General features: G+C 47.5%; 2 protein-coding genes across 2 annotated transcripts; both read left to right on the plus strand.

Annotated features, from left to right (window-relative positions):
- The first annotated feature begins 309 nt into the window (after positions 1 to 309).
- LOC129602435 (kelch-like protein 30) lies at positions 310 to 2,152 on the plus strand. The gene is made up of 3 exons (XM_055501451.1): positions 310 to 1,019; positions 1,296 to 1,944; positions 2,016 to 2,152. The coding sequence occupies exons 1-2, from the start codon at positions 435 to 437 to the stop codon at positions 1,836 to 1,838; spliced, it is 1,128 nt and encodes a 375-aa protein (XP_055357426.1). The 5' UTR covers positions 310 to 434; the 3' UTR covers positions 1,839 to 1,944; positions 2,016 to 2,152.
- A 1,340-nt stretch (positions 2,153 to 3,492) lies between these two features.
- On the plus strand, positions 3,493 to 4,998 carry LOC129602434 (uncharacterized). Its single transcript, XM_055501450.1, has 3 exons — positions 3,493 to 4,248; positions 4,313 to 4,860; positions 4,941 to 4,998. Exons 1-3 carry the CDS (start codon positions 3,493 to 3,495, stop codon positions 4,996 to 4,998), a joined length of 1,362 nt encoding a protein of 453 aa, XP_055357425.1.
- Positions 4,999 to 17,970: the final 12,972 nt, after the last annotated feature.

The following is a 17,970-nucleotide window of genomic DNA, read 5'->3' on the forward strand; positions in this document are numbered from 1 at the left end:
TTAATTTCGCTTAGTGCTTATTAAGCATTGTTGAGCTTTTTATGGATTAAGAAGCAGGATTTCAGCGTTCCCGGTAGACAGAGGTTTTCTTCGTACAAAAACGGCTGCATACAGTACCGTGTGCCACTAGGGCGGGCCGCACGCTGGTGATTGAACAATTTCCCGGGCCCTCCCAATTTTTGTGCGACCGGCTTGTAGCTGCAGATTAGTTTGCGGCTTTGCGCACAGCTTACAGTCGAAGAAGCAAAGCCATCAAATAGGACTCGCACCTGCGACGTTGTTTTATTATTCACTTTGCATTCTTTGCAAGAAAGAATTTTGCGGATTACACATTGTAGTTAGTATTGAGGTATACTGTTGGCAGTAAAACCCCTTCGACATCGATTACAAATTTACGCGCTTATCAGGTGTCGAAACCATAACGTGTTTTTGCCATGATGGGTCCTAAACCGAAGAAGTTGAAACCGTCGGATCAAGCAGACTCGAAATCCGTTAGGATCCAGCTGCGCATCGGCAGTTCCGAAGTGTCCGTGGACAAAGCTGCTCTGGCGGCCGAATCAGCATACTTCGCCACCTTGTTCGCCGGGAATTTCAAGGAGAGCGCCTCGACCGCCATCCAACTCCAGCAACCGGCCAACGTCTGCCTGGAAACGCTCGTCCAATTGGTGGAGAAAGGCCGGGAACTGTCTATTGAACGGAAAGACGCCGTTAAAGTGTGGATGGCCGCCAAATATCTGCAAATGGAGAAAGTGGAGAAAAGGGCTGGCGATATCTTGGATAAGCAGATGGAACGACCGAAGCATGCCTACCGCTTGTGGCGATTGGCCCGTCGCAAGGGCATGCCGGATCTGGAGACATTGACCTTTGGAGTGATTTTCAAGAAGTTTCTGAGCGGTGCCAAATTTTCCCAGTTTTCAAAAGCTTGCCAGGCGGAGTTCCTCAAGTGCTCGGTGGACGAGGTCACCGCTCTGCTGTCCCATGCAGATTTCGTTCCACAATCCGAAGCCATGGTGTATCAGGTTAGTACGGCAATTGAGACTCTTAACTTTTAGTTCAGATTGGTTTTGGAAACAGTGAGAACAGCAGTTTGTGCGTTTTGCTATAGTTTCATGTGGTGAAGGTAAAAAGGGAATTAAAGCTTGAAAAACAATGGTAAATTCAGTACATGTTCCGGTATAATCTCGAGTGTTGACCTGTGTAATTCCGGCGTGTAATTTCCTGTGTAATTTCTGTAATGTAAACCTCGTATTCCGGTGTAATCTCGAATCTGGTATGTTAACCTGTGCGCTCTGTAGATGATAATGTGGTGGTGCGCGCATGATGCCACGGAGCGAATGCAGCATGTGTATCGTCTTCTGAGCGGCAGCGTTGCGTGGGATGATCTGGATCTAAATCTGCTGATCGCCACCGCGAGCGGACAACTACTTGAAGCACTGAAACAGATTGCGGAAGAGCGCCAAATGGGTTGTGGAGCGTTGTTGAAGCGTGCAGCGAAGAAAGAGGCCATCTTCTACCACATGCGCAAAGGTCATCCGCACCAGCTTCTCCGCTTCGACTTCATCCGCAACGAACTGACCAAGCTGGACACGCCGGTGCAAGCGAAGCTGGCTGAGTGTTGGCCCCGGGTTAAAGCCGATGGATTCGCGGTAGCCGTGGGCCGGGAACTGATCCTGCCTGTCCAGACGGATGGGAAGTATGACGATGTGATTGCGATGGACTGCATCAGTGGCGCCACCCGCTCTATCATGGGGATACGCCCTTCAGCGAGGAATGCATGTGTGTCGTTGCGGCGGGCGCGGAGCTGTTCGGCGCTTCTGGTGGTAGTCGTTACTCCGTGAACTGGCACTGTTTCGATCTGGCCACGGGAAAAGTGCGTCGGGCGTCTAAGATGGCGCTGCATACGGTTAGTGGCAAAGGTGGTGGATACAAGTTGAAATACGACCGGTAAGTCTCGTTTAAATGCTTGTCTTTGATGGATTTTCTGGAAAATACATAATAAATTCGCGCATTTGTAGATCATCCATGGAAGGAGTCTCGATTGGCCGCGATACGATCGTCTTTTCGTCGGTGGGGTCCGTTAACGCAAAGCACGATTACAATCCGGAATGCAAGGTGGAGTTGTACGATGTTCGCAGCAACCAGTGGACGGAGCATACCAGTTGGACGAATGAAAAACGATTTCATCATCGTTGTGGGACGATTGTCCTGGACGGGTATCTGTACTTGACGGGCGGATGCGTGGATGCTGAAGGGTTTTCATTCTACTGGAAGAAGAGTAGCCGGGTGACGTCAGCATGCTTCCGTGTCTCACTGAGTGAAGACAGAATGTACCGTCCCCAACCGGAAGCCATCGCGAATCTGAACGTGGCACGCTATCAGCATTGCGCCTTCATCAAGGACGGACAGATTTGGGTGTACGGCGGAACGACCCATGTGGGCGGGGATAATAAGCGCACGCGGGCGCTGATGTCCTTCGAAAGATACGATGTCAAAGGGAATGAGTGGACCCTGGTGGATGTGCCGATGTCGAAGGAACTGCAAGCGGAACTGGCTGGTGGTGATTATGCGCAGAAAACATTCTGTCTGCCGCTGCAGCATCGCCTTCCGCCGGAGTGCTTGATTAGCGACATTGAAGGGTATTATGATGAAAATCAAAGTGACGATGAATCTGGAACCGCTGAGGATAACTCTGGAGCAGGTGAAGATGACTCGGAAATGGAGGATGACAGTGATAGCGCCGAATGACCAACCCGCGCTTTGCTGTGCATTACGAGTATTAGTGTGTTTTTTTTTCAGTGTTTTTTATCAGTTGTCACTTGTCAGTGCCGAATATTCTGCTGTATTTTCAACCATTTTTTGCATGTTTCGTGCATATATTTCTGTAATTTTCGTATATTGATTATTTTGCCATGGATATAAATTGCATTTTAAATCAAGAAGGGTAGCCGTAGCGAATTGGGCGAAGTACGTACGAGTAGATATAGCCATCATAGTGGTAATTATAACTTGTCCATAAGGGCATCAGTTATTTCACTTACCCTTAAACAAATTACCCAACACTCAACAGAATCTGTACATGTTGTACAGTACTTTCACAATAATTTTTTTCAGTTTTGTAACAAAATTAGTATGATGTTGTAATAATAATGCAATTACTGCATCTGCACAGAGTTTTGTGGAAATGCGCTGGAAGTCTGGAACACTGAACCGAAAATACAAAATAACGAGGTTGACGCCGACCTGTTGAGGTGGTTACTTGGACTAACCATTTCAAATGCCTCCCACCACGGTGCGACAGTTATGCTACAGAAAACGCATCCAGCACTGAAGCCGTACTGAAAACAGAAAAATCAGAACAATTTACAAAATCAGCTTGGTCCATTTCTGTGAAACCGAAAAACGTAAATGTCTTTTTGACTATAGCCTAATCAGTTCTGTTAACGGAAAATCTTTGTCTTGAACTAGGAAATTCAAGTACTCATTTCATCAACCATGCCGATTCAAGTCTATCAGAGCAACAGTGTGGATGTTCTGGGCGATGACGGCCTGCTGCGTTACGGGCGCGTCGTGGATATCGCTGACGATGGGCTGTTCATCGACTTTCTGTGTCCCACCCGAACACGAGAGCACACTCCGTTTAGCAGTGTCTACCTCCCTACTTCCTTAGAGCCTCTCCATATGCGCGAAATCGACCGGCCTCGTACTGTTCCAACCGCGCCGATCCCCGTGGAAGTGCTGATACGTGAAACTCCCTTCGATTCATGGATGTGGGTACCAGCTAAAATGGAAAGCCTAGTGAGCTACGAAGCACCTGCTTTGTATGGTATGGCGCTGGTCCGTTGGTGGAATAAAATGCAGTTCGAGGATATTGTTCCCCTGGAGCGCATTCGCTGGAGGATCCCGGGCCCCGGGGGATGGTGGGGCGCCTTAGGGATGCCTGCTCCCTCGCAGTTTGCATTGACTCTTCTTGACTGTGGTGAGGGGATTGTTGAGGGTGCCGTATTTGCTCAACCCGATGCCGTGATCAAAGGAAAGTTTTCCAAGTGGAGCATGGCGTTGCCGAAAGAATTGGCTGTTAATGGATACATCCTCCAGCGCTATAACTGGGAACTGTGGATGCGCGAGCCTTTCTGCTGTGTGAATTTTGCGGATGGACGCTTGCAGTGTATTGAACGTCGAACAGCAGCCGAGAAAGCCGAAGCAGTATCGGAAAAGGAGGCGCGTTATTCGAATTTGGAGGGGGCTACGGTGAGACATTATTATTGAGACTGACTGATCACGTTTTATTTAGCTAATGGATTAGCCTTTGCAGGACAGTTTTGACGGGGTACTGGGACTAATGTGTTCTTTTTATCCTAATAAATGTCTGCTGTATGTTTCAACGCAAGACGAAGCTCCAGTGGACGAAATCGATGCACTAACTGTGGAAGTGTGGCAGGAAGTGTTTTCCCATCTGGAGACTTGGGACCAGAACAGACTCCGCACAGTGTGCTTTGCATGGAACGCCATCCTTGAGTCATCTGTCATAACTGCCCAGCTAGTGCTGAAGACGACTGGATATAGCGGTACGTTTGAAACCTCGCGCACACTTGTCCCCTGCATGATGTCGACGATCTTCAACTGTCTGCGTGCATCCACAAAGCACATTATTCTGAGCGATCCGGAGCGTATTCTGTATGTGGAAGATCTTTTACAACTTTTGGATGTGATTAACTACACTGGAAAGCGCAACACTGAAGTCAGTGTTTTAGCGATCTGGTTGGTTGGTTGCCGGTGTAAGTTTTCCCTTGGCATGATTTCGTACGCCGACGAGTGTGTTGTGCATCATTCTGACCACTCCGTGAACCAGTTCCACGGCCGGTGTGGCAATTTCTTCAACGATTTCATCGTGACGTGTGGTTCTCTGCCGTGTGATAGAATGCGCTTGGTCCGCTGTGCAGTGCAACTCTCCATTCCGGAATGCAACGGCAGGTACGATGTCGACTTGGTACCTGCTGAATCGCAGCTCGTGCTGACGGCTTGGCTGCCATTGGGCGATGAATTCAAATGTGCCTTGTGGAATGCGCTGGATATGAGTTTGCCAGTGATGGACCAGCAGCATTTGGCAAAGATGAAGAAAAAACTGGAGACGGTTCCGGATTTTGACTGGTTGTGTTTTGATCTTGTGACGATGTGCCGGGTAAATCTTGGAAATTTCACATTCCGTATTATCGTTTCCGTATTATCATTTCTTTTCCGTATTATCGTTCCCAAGGCCACTTGGATAAATTTGACACGCAAAGGTTGCGTAGTACTAATTCGACGTTTTTCGCAGTCCGGACATTTTTAACAATAAAGATTCACCATTGCGTAACTTACTCTGTACGCCAGAAACCAGGTATTCTCTGCGTTGTTCCACATATTAGAAAATTCAGTTAATTTTTATTGATTCGTCTACAAGTTCATCAACACGCAGTTATTTTTGAAAAGTTTCTTGCATGAAAAACGCGGGGAATACCTGGTCTCTGGTGTGTGGTACGCGAATCTGTGTTGTTTGAATGCCCGAAATGCGATAAATCTCGTAGTTTCTGTTCTAGAGCATGTTCTCGTATTCGACAATTTGTAGTATATTTTCTGTGCGCGATTCATACGAAGTATTTTAAATTAGGTACTTTGTGGTGTCCCATGGATGCGGCGTTACCGTCTTTTTTGTAGGTCTTATGTGCAACGCAGACAGCTGATCCGCGACCGTCGTCCAGTTTTCGCGGGAAGAAATGGTGTGCTTATTGGTGGCAAGACATACAGTTGGAACAACTGAACCGAATTGCACTGCATTTCCTTACCCAGCTGATTTTTCCGCAGTGATTACGGAAAGTCTTAATCGTTGAGTGTGATTACAAAAAGTGCAATTAGGAGTTTTTTTTTATAATGAACAGTAGTGGCAATAGTGTTTTGCAGTGAAATGCAGTTGGGATTAGCGTTCGTCTAACAAAACTACTTGAATCTGATGCGCAAAATTTCAGGGTTCTCGGTAGACAAAGGTTTTTCATCGTACTAAACGGCGACATACAGTACCGTGTACCACGAGGGCGGGCTGCACGCTTGGTAGCGAAATACGATTATAATCCGGTATGCAAGGTAGAGTTGTACGACGTTCGCAGCAACACATGGACGGAGCGTACCAGTTAAAAAGATATTCCATCACCGCTGTGGCACGATTGTCTTGGACTGGTACTCGTACCTATACTTCACGTTCACGGGCGGCTGCGTAGATGCCGGAGGGTTTTCGTTCTACTAACAGAGCAGTAGTCAGGCGACGTCAGCATGCTTCCCTGTCTCACTGAGTGATTACCATCCCCAATCGGAATCCATCGCGAATCTTAACATCCCACGTTATTAGCACTGCGTCTTTATCAAGGACGGACAGATTTGGGTGTACGGCGGGACGACCCATGTGGGCGGGAACAATAAGCGCACGCGGGCGCTGACGTCCTTTGGAAGATACGATGCCAAAAGGGATGAGTGGACCCTGGTGGATGTGCCGGTGTGTGACAAAGGAACTGCAAGCGGAACGGGCTGGTGGTGATTATGCGCAGAAGACCTTCTGTTTGTCGCTGCAGCATCGCCTTCCGCCGGAGTGCTTGGTTAGCGACATTGAAGGCTATTACGAAGAAGATCAACGTAACGATCATTCCGGAACCGATGAGGGTAACTCGGGAACCGACGAAGATGAGTCGGAAATGGAGGGTGTCAGTGAGATTGACGAATAGCCAACCGGCAGGGATCACGAACACGTTTAGCTGCGAATTAGTGCTGCGTTGGATACTTGTTTGTCATAAATAATTATCAGTGTTAAATAAGCTGCGTTTTTCTTTAACCCAGGGCCCTGGTCTGCACTTTCCTTGTGTACACCTTTTTGAATTTTTTGAGTTTATTTTTGTCTAGAATGTGATTTGCTCAGATAAAGGTTCTCGTATCCGCCGTGTCGGCCGATAATAAGCATATTCTCAGCGAGGATCTTACGCATTGATACGACAGGCCAAGCTTCTAGGGCAAGTCTGCTTGAGCGATTGATCGAGTAACAACGGTTACGCCCTCGAAAAGTTCCGCTTAAAGGTCAATTCTAAATACAGCACATCGATATTCGGTTCAGACGTACGTGTTTTCATTCGCATTTAATGCGCGATATCTCAGTGCACGTTAAGTATATTTTTAACAAGTTCTTTACATACTACTTATGCAATTTCTTAGTTGCTTCGTTCACAACTGCGCTTCACGCTAAAGTGTACTTTTAAGTTTTGACGAGTTAAAAGACAGGATTTGAGAGCTCTCGGAAGACAGAAAGTAATTTTCCTTCTTAACAAAACAGCTGCTGTGGCAGCTGTTTATCACGAGGGCGAGTTGCACGCTGGCGATTGGTCCATTTCCACAGCGCAGAGTCTACTACCATAGGAAGCTGACCGGCCGGCAAATCCGTTCACGCACTGCTTTCACTTTCAGCCAAAGAGTCACAGTCGCTAAGTTGCTTTATTATTCACGGCACCTCCTTGCACAAAAGCAGTGGGCAGCTGGGAGTTTTTGTTAGTATAAACGTAGTGCGGTTAATACAAGTCGATTACAGGCTTGTCGAAACCTTACCAAACCCGGGTTCGTACTGACATTATGACCTCCTGATCTATCATGCCGATTCAAGTGTACCAGAGCAACAGTGTGACTGTTTTGGGCGATGACGAGATGCTTCGTTACGGGAGAGTGGTGGATGTCGCTGACGACGGGCTCTTCATCGACTTTGTATGCCCCACCCGAAGACGAGAACTCACTCCTTTTGGTAGAGTCTTCCTCCCCACTACCACACATCCTCTGCACATGCGTTACTGCGAGCAGCCTCGTACTTTCCCAAGCGCGCCGATCCCCGTGGAAGTGCTGATACGCGAAACTCCCTCTGATTCATGGATGTGGGTCCCGGGTAAAATGGAGAGTCTGGTGGACTATGATGTACCCATTATGTATGGTGTGGCGCTTGTCCACTGGTGGAATAAAAGGGAGTGCCAGGACATTGTTCCCGTGGAACGCATTCGCTGCAGGATTCCGGGCCCAGGGGGATGGTGGGGTGCTGTTAGTCGGGCTGTTCCTGCGCAGCTTACATCCCACCACTTTGACGCGCTGCTGGGGAATGTGAAGAGCGCTATCCTTAGCCAGCCTGAGGCCGTGACCAAGGGAATGTTTTCGAAGTGGAGCGTGGCATTGCCAGAAGACTGCGGTAGTTCTATTAACGGATACTTCCTGCAGCGCTTGAACACAGAGCTGAGGATACGAGATCAGCCGTTCTGCTGTGTGGGCGTTGCGGATGGGCGATTGTGGTGCATTCAACGTCGATCATCAGCGAAGAACACAGCGGCAGTATCGGAGACTGAGTTCTGTTATGACGATGTAGAGGATTATAAGGTAGGCAGTGACACTGACAATTGCACCGCTTTCTGTGCAAACCGGTTTGTCTTTGCAGGGGAGTTTTGACCGGGTACGACATTCTTGGGAATTCTGTGCTCGTACGAGTACATATCCAGGTAAATGTCTGCTGAATGCATCAACGCAAAACGATGGTCCAGTGCACGAAGTCGATGCGATGCCGGTGGAAATGTGGCTGGAAGCGTTTTCCCATCTGAACACATGGGACCAGAACAGACTCCGCACGGTGTGCTTTGCATGGAACTCTATGTTGAATTCGCCGTTCTTGACTGCTGACCTGGTACTGAGTACGACTGGGTCACTGGGTATAGCGGTACGCTACAAACCTCGAGCACACTTCTTCCTTGCATGATGTCGACGGTCTTCAATTGCCTTTGCGCAATCACCAAACGCATTATTCTGACCGGACACTATCTGCTGTATGTGCCAGAATTCAAGCGCATCTTGGATGTGATCAGCTACGTTGGAGAGTACAACACCGGCATCCATTTTTCAGCGATCTATCTGGTGGATTTACGGTGCATTTTTTCACTGGGCAAAATTTCTGGTGCCGGTGACTGCATTTCGCATCATCCTGACGCATACATACAAGCGAACGTGGATCGGTTCCGTGGCTGGAAAGGAAATCGCTTCGACGCCTTCATCGAAACATGCGGCTCTCTTCCGTGCGATAAGATGCGGCTGGTCCGATGTCCGCTGCAACTCTGCATCCTCGACTACCAGCGCCTAGCCCAAGAGGTGGATCTGGTCCCGAGCATCTCGGCGCCTGTGCTGACGTGCTGGCTGAATATGGGGATGATTTCGAATGTGCAATGTGGAATGCGTTGGATGGGAGTCTGCCAGTGCCGGACGAGCACAATTTGACAAAACTGTACAACTTTCTGGAGACCGCCCCGGATTACGACCACTTCCAGACCGATATCAGTACACTTTGCCGGGTAAATCCAAAGTAATGCATTCTTTATTTTCTTCGTTTTAAAACAATCTTTTCTGTAGTTCTGTAGTCCCTCATACTTGCTCCCTTCACTGACTACACAGCCTCCAGTTATGTTTTGTTGCGAGTAGTAGTCAGTACGGATGGTTTAGCAGCGAAAACGCTGGGTCCGCAGTATACAGAGACTACAGACTTCCATGAACGTGACAGTCGACAATTATTGTCTTGTTTGCAGGTCTTATGTGCGACGCAGACAGCTGACCCGCGACCATCCTCCAACTTCCGCGGAAAAAAGTGGTGCACTGATGGCTTGAAATGTGCACAACTGGAAAATTTGTCACGAATTTCGCTGCACTTTCTTATTCAGCTGGTTCGCTGAAGTTTGCTACCGGATGTCGGTATTTATTATCCAGCCCGGTTTTCTTCCTTTGATATGCACCGGGATTAGCAAAATCATTTTGGGATTTGACAAAAAATTTTGTACCGTGTTAGGCTTTTGTGCCAAGCTTTCTCGTTTGTTTAAAACCTTTTAGGTTGTGACCGGCACAATATGAGGGATGAATGCACTTTGAGAAGTTTTACTAGATAACCAGGTTGTTCTGACTGTTAATGCGATTGGCAAAAAAATGTGGACAAACTTGCTGGCTGTGTTTTTCTTTGGTGGCTCTGTAACTGTACCGTATACACAGTGGCGTACGACCTGCGAAGTGCATTATCGGACTATCCTGACCGCTCGGTAATCACATTCTAAATGTGCAAGATCTTGAAAACTAAGTTTGTTTCTTTTTCTGAATGTGAACTGATAAATGATCTGTTATGAGGTAGACACAACGCAACGCGTCATTACGCAATCATAAATACGCTTAGGTTATAGTCTTATAGATAATAGCTTTATTTGTTGCCTTCTTTCCTACACAGATTACGCCACGACGGCCACGTTCACTTGCAGCTTCAGCTCACCATCAGCCTCTCATAATTCAAAAATAAATGTAACAGAACATTTTCTTGTACATTGTAAGTAAGCAGCTTACAATTTACAACAAACGCTAAGTAACAACTTGGCACAAGGAAAATAAAGACCAAAATGTCGTGTAGCAAAAATAACCGTGGCTGAAAAGAGTGCGGACCGAAGTGAGCAAGGCGAAGTGTATGTTGCCGAAGTGATAACAAGTGCCCGAAACGTAGCGCGGCCGAAGTGGTCAGGTAAAAACTGCTTCAGACCGGAAGCGCTCAACCGCCCAAGTCGGCGACTGCCAGCTAACTAGCTGCACTCGATCCAACTGCTTTTAGAATTTTCCTATAGGTCAAGGTAGAGCTCGATGCATACGCCTGTACGACTCTCATTTTTAACGTAAGTTCAATTGCGATACCGCATGTCAATCAAAAATTTGTTTTTAAATTGTGAAAAAAGTTTTCAAAAACTCTTTAAGCTCATACAAAAGAGGAATGTTTTCTCTATTTAAAATCCAAAGCAAACGGAATTCCATCAAGAATGGAAGAATCGACAGCTATCCGGAGATTCAAAGCTAAAATTTCGTGCTTCACGGAAGGTTTCCGAAACGAATAGGGCTATGACGTATGCAAAAGAGGCGGGGATTCGTATTCGGAACCGCATTCGTAGTCTTCAGATTGCTTTCTATTAGTCACTTCATTTCCTTGGTAGGACGCAGTTGACTGATTGCAATTTTGCAGATAGTGTTAACTTGCTGGTGGTAATAACAGTCAATCGAGTACAACCTTGTCGGAACCGCAACGTGTCTTTTACCATAATGGGTCCTAAACCAAAGAAGCAAAAGGCGTCGGATCAAGCAGATCAAACGTCCGTAAGAATCCAGCTGCGCATCGGCAGTTCCGAGGTGTCCGTGGACAAAGCTGCCCTGGCGGCCGAATCAGCATACGTTGCCACCATGTTCGCTGGGAATTTCAAGGAGAGCGATTCGACTGCCATCGAACTCCAGCAACCGGCCAACGTCTGCCTGGAAACGATCCTTAAATTGGTAGAGAGCGTGGGCAAGAAAGAACTGATTTGGCCATTGAACGAAAAGACGCCGTTAAAATGTGGATGGCCGCCAAATACCTGCAAATGGAGAAAGCGGAGAAAACGGCTGCCGGAATCTTGGATAAGCAGATGGAGCGACCGAAACGCGCCTACCGCTTGGGGCGATGGGCACGTCGAATGGGCCTGCCGGACCTCGAGACATTGACCTTTGGAGTGATTTTCAAGAAGTTTCTGCGTGGTGCCAAGTTTCTCCAGTTCCCCAAACCCTGCCAGACGGAGTTCCTCAAGTGCTCCGTGGACGAGGTCGCTGCTCTGTTGTCACATGAAGGCTTCGTTCCGGAGGCCGAAGCGATGGTGTATCAGGTGAGTACTCTTACAGAGACATGTTCGACTCGTAGCTAGATTGATTTACAAGGCAGCAGCAAAAGAGAAACGGCGTGTTGTACATAGACGTATTACGTTCAGGCTACAAGTAATAATCCCATGTAGCTAAAGGAAAACGAGAAACTTGAGCTAGAGAACCTGTGGGCAGTGGTACGGCTTTCGGGTGTCAGATAACGCGTGCACTTTTCAGATGATAATGTGGTGGTGCATGCATGACGCCACGGAACGAATGCAGCATTTGCATCGTCTTCTGAGCAGCTGCGTAGCGTGGGACGATCTGGATCTTAATCTGCTGATCGCCACCGCGAATGGATAACTATTGAAGGCACTGAAGCAGATTACGGACGAGCCCCAGATGGGTGGTGGAGCGTTGCTGAAGGTTGCTGCAGCCTGCAGCGAAGAAAGAGGCCATTTTCTACCAGCTGCGTGACTTTCATCCGCATCAGCTCCTCCGTTTCGACTTCGCCCGCAACGAACTGACCAAGCTGGACACGCCGGTGCAGGCCAAACTGGCTGAATGTTGGTCGATGGTTAAGGATGAGGGTTTCGCGGTGGCTGTCGGCCGTGAGCTGATCCTCGCCGTCACGAATGATGCGGGGTACGACGATGTGATTGCGATGGACTGCATCAGTGGCACCACCCGGACACTTATGGCTGACTCGCAATTCAACGAAGAAAGCATGAATGTTGTGGCGATTGGCACGGAGATGTTTGGTGCGACATGTGGTGGTTGTAATTACCTTGACAACTGACACTGCTTCGATGTTGCGACGGGGCAAGTGCGCCGGGCGTCCAAGATGTCGCGAAACACCAGTGACTCAGGTGGTGGCTACAACGGTACAACCGCAACTACGGCCGGTATGTAAACTTTCAGCGGTATAACCTTAATAGTATCTAAAACTGCTTGTAACGTAATCTAAAAATTGTAGAGCTTCCATGGGAGGAGTTCCTCTTGGTCATGACACGATAATCTATTTGTCGGTGGGCAGCGCTAATACAAAGTACGATCAGAGTCCGCAATGCAAGGTGGAGATGTACGACGTTCGCAGCAACACCTGGACGGAGCATGCCAGCTGGGCGGATGAAGAACGATTTCATCATCGCAGCGGGACGATCGTCTTCGACGGATATCTGTACTTGACGGGCGGATGCGTGGATGCCGAAGGGTTTTCATTCTACTGGCAGAAGAGTAGCCAGCGACGGCAGCCTGATACCGTGTCTCACTGCGTGAATGCTATCCCGAACCGGAATCCATCGGGGATCTGAATGTCGCGCGCTATCAGCATTGCGCCTTCATCAAGGACGGGCAGATTTGGGTGTACGGCGGGACAACCCATGTGGGCGGGAAGAAGAAGCGTACCCGGGCGCTGACTTCCTTCGAAAGATACGATGTAGAAGAGGATGAGTGGACGCTGGTTGATGTACCGATGACGAAGGAACTGCAAGCGGAAGTGGCTGGCGGTGATTATGCGCAAAAGACCTTCTGTTTGTCGCTGCAGCATCGCCTTCCGCCGGAGTGCTTGGTTAGCGACATTGAAGGGTATTATGAAGAAGATCAACGTAACGATGATTCTGGAACCGATGAGGATAACTCGGATACTGATGAAGAGGTTTCGGAAAAGGATGATGACAGTGAGAATGCCGAATAGAACCCGGCGGACATGACTGGTACGCTCAATTAGGAAATTATGAATGTTTTTTGCGTTTGGCATGCTGTGGTCAGTTGTCAGTGTGCTATTTTTCAACCATTTGTGCACTTTGTTTAGCATACCTTGCTGTTTCTTTTGCGTATTGATTATTTATGCGAAGGTCTGAGAGAGATAAACTGCATATTTGATCAAGAAGGCTCGCTTGCGATAGGCTATTACTTTAAGATATTTATCTGCATCGGCGCCGGGCATTTCGCTTAAACCAATTAACCAACAGCATCTTTATTTTTCTTTCAAGTTAATTTATTTCAGCTTGCGTGCGTGGTAATAAAAAGAAGAGAAGAATAACGAAGCTAGATGACCACCGATTGAAATTCAGTACAAGTACTTTTACCTTTGTTTTTGTATGATTTTTGTGTGCTCGTATAAATATGACTTATGAGCATGACATAAAGTACAGTTTACGGCCGATATAACCAAAACAATGTCATGAAGTATGCCGCCGCAATAAACGTGCTGAAGCTTGTAACAGATCGTAGCCTTTATGTCTACGGCCGACTGTCAGGTTGTAACGCATGAAAGAAGGCCGCTCTGCCGGTTGTCTGTGTTAGTCAGTTTTGCCGGTTTTTGTAATGAGACTATCACTGTGGCGTGCCAGAACCAGTGAAATCGGGGCTGAAAGCAGAGCTCACTTGCCACACGCAGGCTTATTTCTCTGGCATCGTTACTGCAAGGTGGGTCGAATTAGTGGTGTACTGGAACTTATTCCATAATTGTAATTTATGGTGTCCGTGTAAGTACGCACTAATTCCTACAAGCACTACATTTCAGAAAAGCTTATATAAACCGTCAGAACCGATAGCCAGCCCATTCGTATTGGCCCAAAGAGTTTTCTTCGGTCAAATCCGACAATCTCAGCAGCAATGGTGAGTGGAATCTACCAAGCCAACAGCGTGGATATCCTGGGCGATGACGGCCTACTTCGCCATGGACGAGTCGTCGACGTGGCCGACAACGGGCTCTTCGTTGACTTCCTCTGTCCTAATCGACGCCGTGAACTCATGCCATTCGGCAGTATCTACCTACCTTGGGAACCTGCGGATCGTTTTGATGCAAAATTACCGAAGCACGTAGAGGTTCTGATACGGGAATCTCCCTCCGGTCCGTGGATGTGGGTTCCGGCAGAATATACCGCGCTGCCGCGTCTCGATGTGCATCAATGTCGTCGATACGATATGGCCCTCATCCATGGGTGGAATACCGCGGAATTCCAAGATTTTGTAAGCGTGGAGCGCATTCGTTGCGGTACTGGTGGGCTGCTGTAGGGCGGGAAGTTCCGCAGCAGTTTTGGCCTTCCGCTTCCGCACCAGCCCGTAATGTTCAAGATCGAGTACAAGCATATAGAGTGCCCGTTGCCGTGACCCGCTCGACGTTTGAGGAACGCAGTATAGTCTTGCGGTTTCGTAGTTTTACGGCTGGAGAACTGCTGGGCCAGTTGAAAAGTAGCCTCATGAGCGGGAGTTGGCGTTTAAGTTACGCTTTTGTGGAGATCGCGGATCGGCAGGTGCGGTGTATTTAGCGGCTGTCTTCCGGCGACGATATCGAAAGGACCGAACGGAACTTGACTGATTGGCGTGTAAGTTCGAAATACTTTAATGTTTTGGCTACAATAGCTGCCAGACCGGGGATGACCAGACTTCTATATTATTAGTGTACGCTTGGACTTTGAGGAAACTATCGCGTTTTTCCGAAAAATGAACTTCACCGGGTTCATTTCCGTTTATTACCTCATATGCTAACGCATTAATTACGTTACTTTAAAACAAAAAACACACAAGAGACAACCACTTATAAAAGTTTAGACGACTGTCGATCATCGATAGGTCCTTTTAACGAATCTTCGGGCAAACGTTTTGTCGGTCAGCAAGGTCCGAAAAAAGGCAATTACAACGACTGCATCATGCTGTCTACCCTGATTCCTGCGTTTTCTATTCTAGTTTTTCCCCCATTACACGAGTCGGTTTTAGATCGGCATGCCCACGTGCCACCAACAGCGTTCACATTTCTGATAGAACTATTAAATTTAACTGATCAGTATTGTTATTGTCCTTGCAGTTGACTGTTTACCAGCTTCTGTCTGCAGTATTGGGAGTTACGACGGACACGTCGTTCTTTAAACCGCCGAGTTCACTCTGTCTGCCGGATGATGCCAGTGTGCTGCCAGTGGAATTGTGGCTGGAGGTGATCTCCCATCTGGACACTCTGACGCAGAACCTGCTCCGTGGTATGCTCGACATGGAACCAATTGGTCGATTCACCAGCGCTAATGGCCACGGTCATGATCGGGAGCGACCACAACTCAAAATGGGAGAACCACGAGCAGCTTATGCGCGGCGCAATATTGACCATCGTCAAGTGTGTACGCCCCTCCACGAAACACCTCGTCCCGGTGGACCGACAACGCTTGTTGAAGACGGAAGATTTCTTTCCTTTGGCCGATGTCATTAACTACATGGGAAAGGCCGATGCCGGAATTGGATTGTCGGCGGTTTATTTGGTGGGCTTTAAATTCGGTCTGACTCTTAACTGCGACCGAGCAAACGTTGGCAGCACCGGGTGCTCTTTACACAGGCCAGCTGCGTCGACAAAGGAGGCTTCATCGGACACTTGTCGGCTGTATGATTTCATCGTAGCATGTTGCGGTCTTCCATGTAGCACCGTGTGGTTGAGCTCATGCAGTCTCCATCTTGATTCGGGCGTTAAGGCTGCAGAGGACAGGCCATTCTTTAAATCGGGGATTACGGTTGATATCGGCGTGGCTCGACTGATGACGGGAGATGATTTGGAATGTTCGCTGTGGATTGCGATAGAGGCGGGTTTATCCGAGCTGGAAGAACCTTAGCTGGCACGGCTGTCCAACTGGTTGTCAGTTTCAGCGGACTACTGGAGCGGCACAGTATACGCTGTTTGTCGGGTAAGTCGCGAGATTGTATGAACAAATTTTTGAACGTTGAACCGATTGGCCGGTTGAAGGCCCGGTTCCCAGTTTTATTCCTCTTAATTTTATCATTCCGGACATACCGTAACGAATAGGCACTTCATTCGTTAGTTGCTAACTTGTTATGTAATGTGGACGAAGAGCGGTGCTGTCGGTAAATCAAGTTTTGTCAGCCCTTTCCCATCTTGCAGAAGTTGATATTATGTGCGGGAAACCAGCTGTGTTCGCTCTGTTGCAGGTGCTGTGTGCGACTCATACTGCAGATCCGCGTCCATCGTTGTATTACAGCGGCAAAACGTGGTGCATGGATGGACTGAAAGATGCACGGGTAGAAAAGCTATCCCGTATTGCGCTGCATTTTCTCAAGAATTTCATGGAGTCCTTGGCTGCTTAGTGCCTTCCGGCTTCCATGATCCTCAGTTTCTAGCTGTTTTGGTCGTTATTAACTTATTTGTATCCTATTTTCGTATGGTTGTGGAGATGTTCGGAATTATTTTGGAACAGGTTTTGTTACGTCCGCTGACCACGCGACGGTCTGACCTTTATCCCATAGGCTGTACTTTGTTTGCTTTTAATCTATTGCGTTTCTAGAGATAACCGGCGATACGGTATTACTCAGTTACGTCTTTTCGATTGAGCGCATTGCGAATACGGCGTTAAAATGTTGTAAGTTCAAATTAATAAAAAAATCTGCGCAGAACAGTGAAGACATCCGAGCGAGTACTGCGAAAACTCGGTAGAGACTTGGAAGGCCTGAGAAGAAATACAGCGTAAATCCAGTATTGTTTAGAAAATTAAATAATTTCTGGATGAATATAACCGACAAAATTAATTTTAGGGTACTTTACTGTATGACGGTATCAGATTCGTAGAGGCACAGTACTGATGCAAAAGCAAAAGGTAAGGTATAGGCGGCCCGCCGCCTCCAGGCACAGCTCGGTCGGAGAGCGATTCTGTTACTAAACCTATTGTCGGCATCAAATCTTCTGATGTTTTACAGCATCCAATTTCTGTTTTTCTACGTACGTATGTTCCAAAAACCTGGAAACCTTCAGAACATTCATATCCAAATAATTCTATCAGTGCTGCTCAGTTTATTATTGCGTTAAAACTACCGTATTAACACTAAAAGTATTGTCTTGGCGAACTGTCAGGCTTTACTCGAGTTTTCTCAACAACGGATCATTCTACCTGCACATTTTGAACAACGGGTCATCTTTACATTCGGTTTTCATGAAACACAAAAATTTCTGATTTTACTTTTCATGTAATCGAAACTTCCGTTCAACTTTTGCTCATACATCTGCAAACAATTAGTACTGATCTTAGTATCATCTTACACTGGGAAAACAAAATCATTATTTGGTTAAAAACTCCGAACAAGCCGCACAAAGGCACATCACTGCGCAACTGCGATCAGCAGTTTATCGCACTAGAGTATGCGAAGTCGGTGATCAACAATTTACGTGTAAGATGTAAAACGTAATGTATTGGTACGGACGACTTCGTTCACGTTAAAGTTTTCGAGGCATGTTGCTTTGCTTATATCCGCAGCATCCTG

Source organism: Paramacrobiotus metropolitanus, unplaced genomic scaffold (assembly GCF_019649055.1).
Source record: "Paramacrobiotus metropolitanus isolate TYO unplaced genomic scaffold, Prichtersi_v1.0 Parri_scaffold0000464, whole genome shotgun sequence".
Taxonomy (NCBI): domain Eukaryota; kingdom Metazoa; phylum Tardigrada; class Eutardigrada; order Parachela; family Macrobiotidae; genus Paramacrobiotus; species Paramacrobiotus metropolitanus.

Bases quoted from the DNA above. Each gene is read 5' to 3' on its own strand.
- LOC129602435 (XM_055501451.1), top strand. From the start codon at position 435: ATGATGGGTCCTAAACCGAAGAAGTTGAAACCGTCGGATCAAGCAGAC. The intron at 1,020-1,295 runs GTTAGTACGGCA...TGCGCTCTGTAG, and splicing joins CCGAAGCCATGGTGTATCAG to ATGATAATGTGGTGGTGCGC.
- LOC129602434 (XM_055501450.1), top strand. From the start codon at position 3,493: ATGCCGATTCAAGTCTATCAGAGCAACAGTGTGGATGTTCTGGGCGAT. The intron at 4,249-4,312 runs GTGAGACATTAT...TAGCCTTTGCAG, and splicing joins CGAATTTGGAGGGGGCTACG to GACAGTTTTGACGGGGTACT. The intron at 4,861-4,940 runs GTGTGGCAATTT...TCCGCTGTGCAG, and splicing joins GTGAACCAGTTCCACGGCCG to TGCAACTCTCCATTCCGGAA.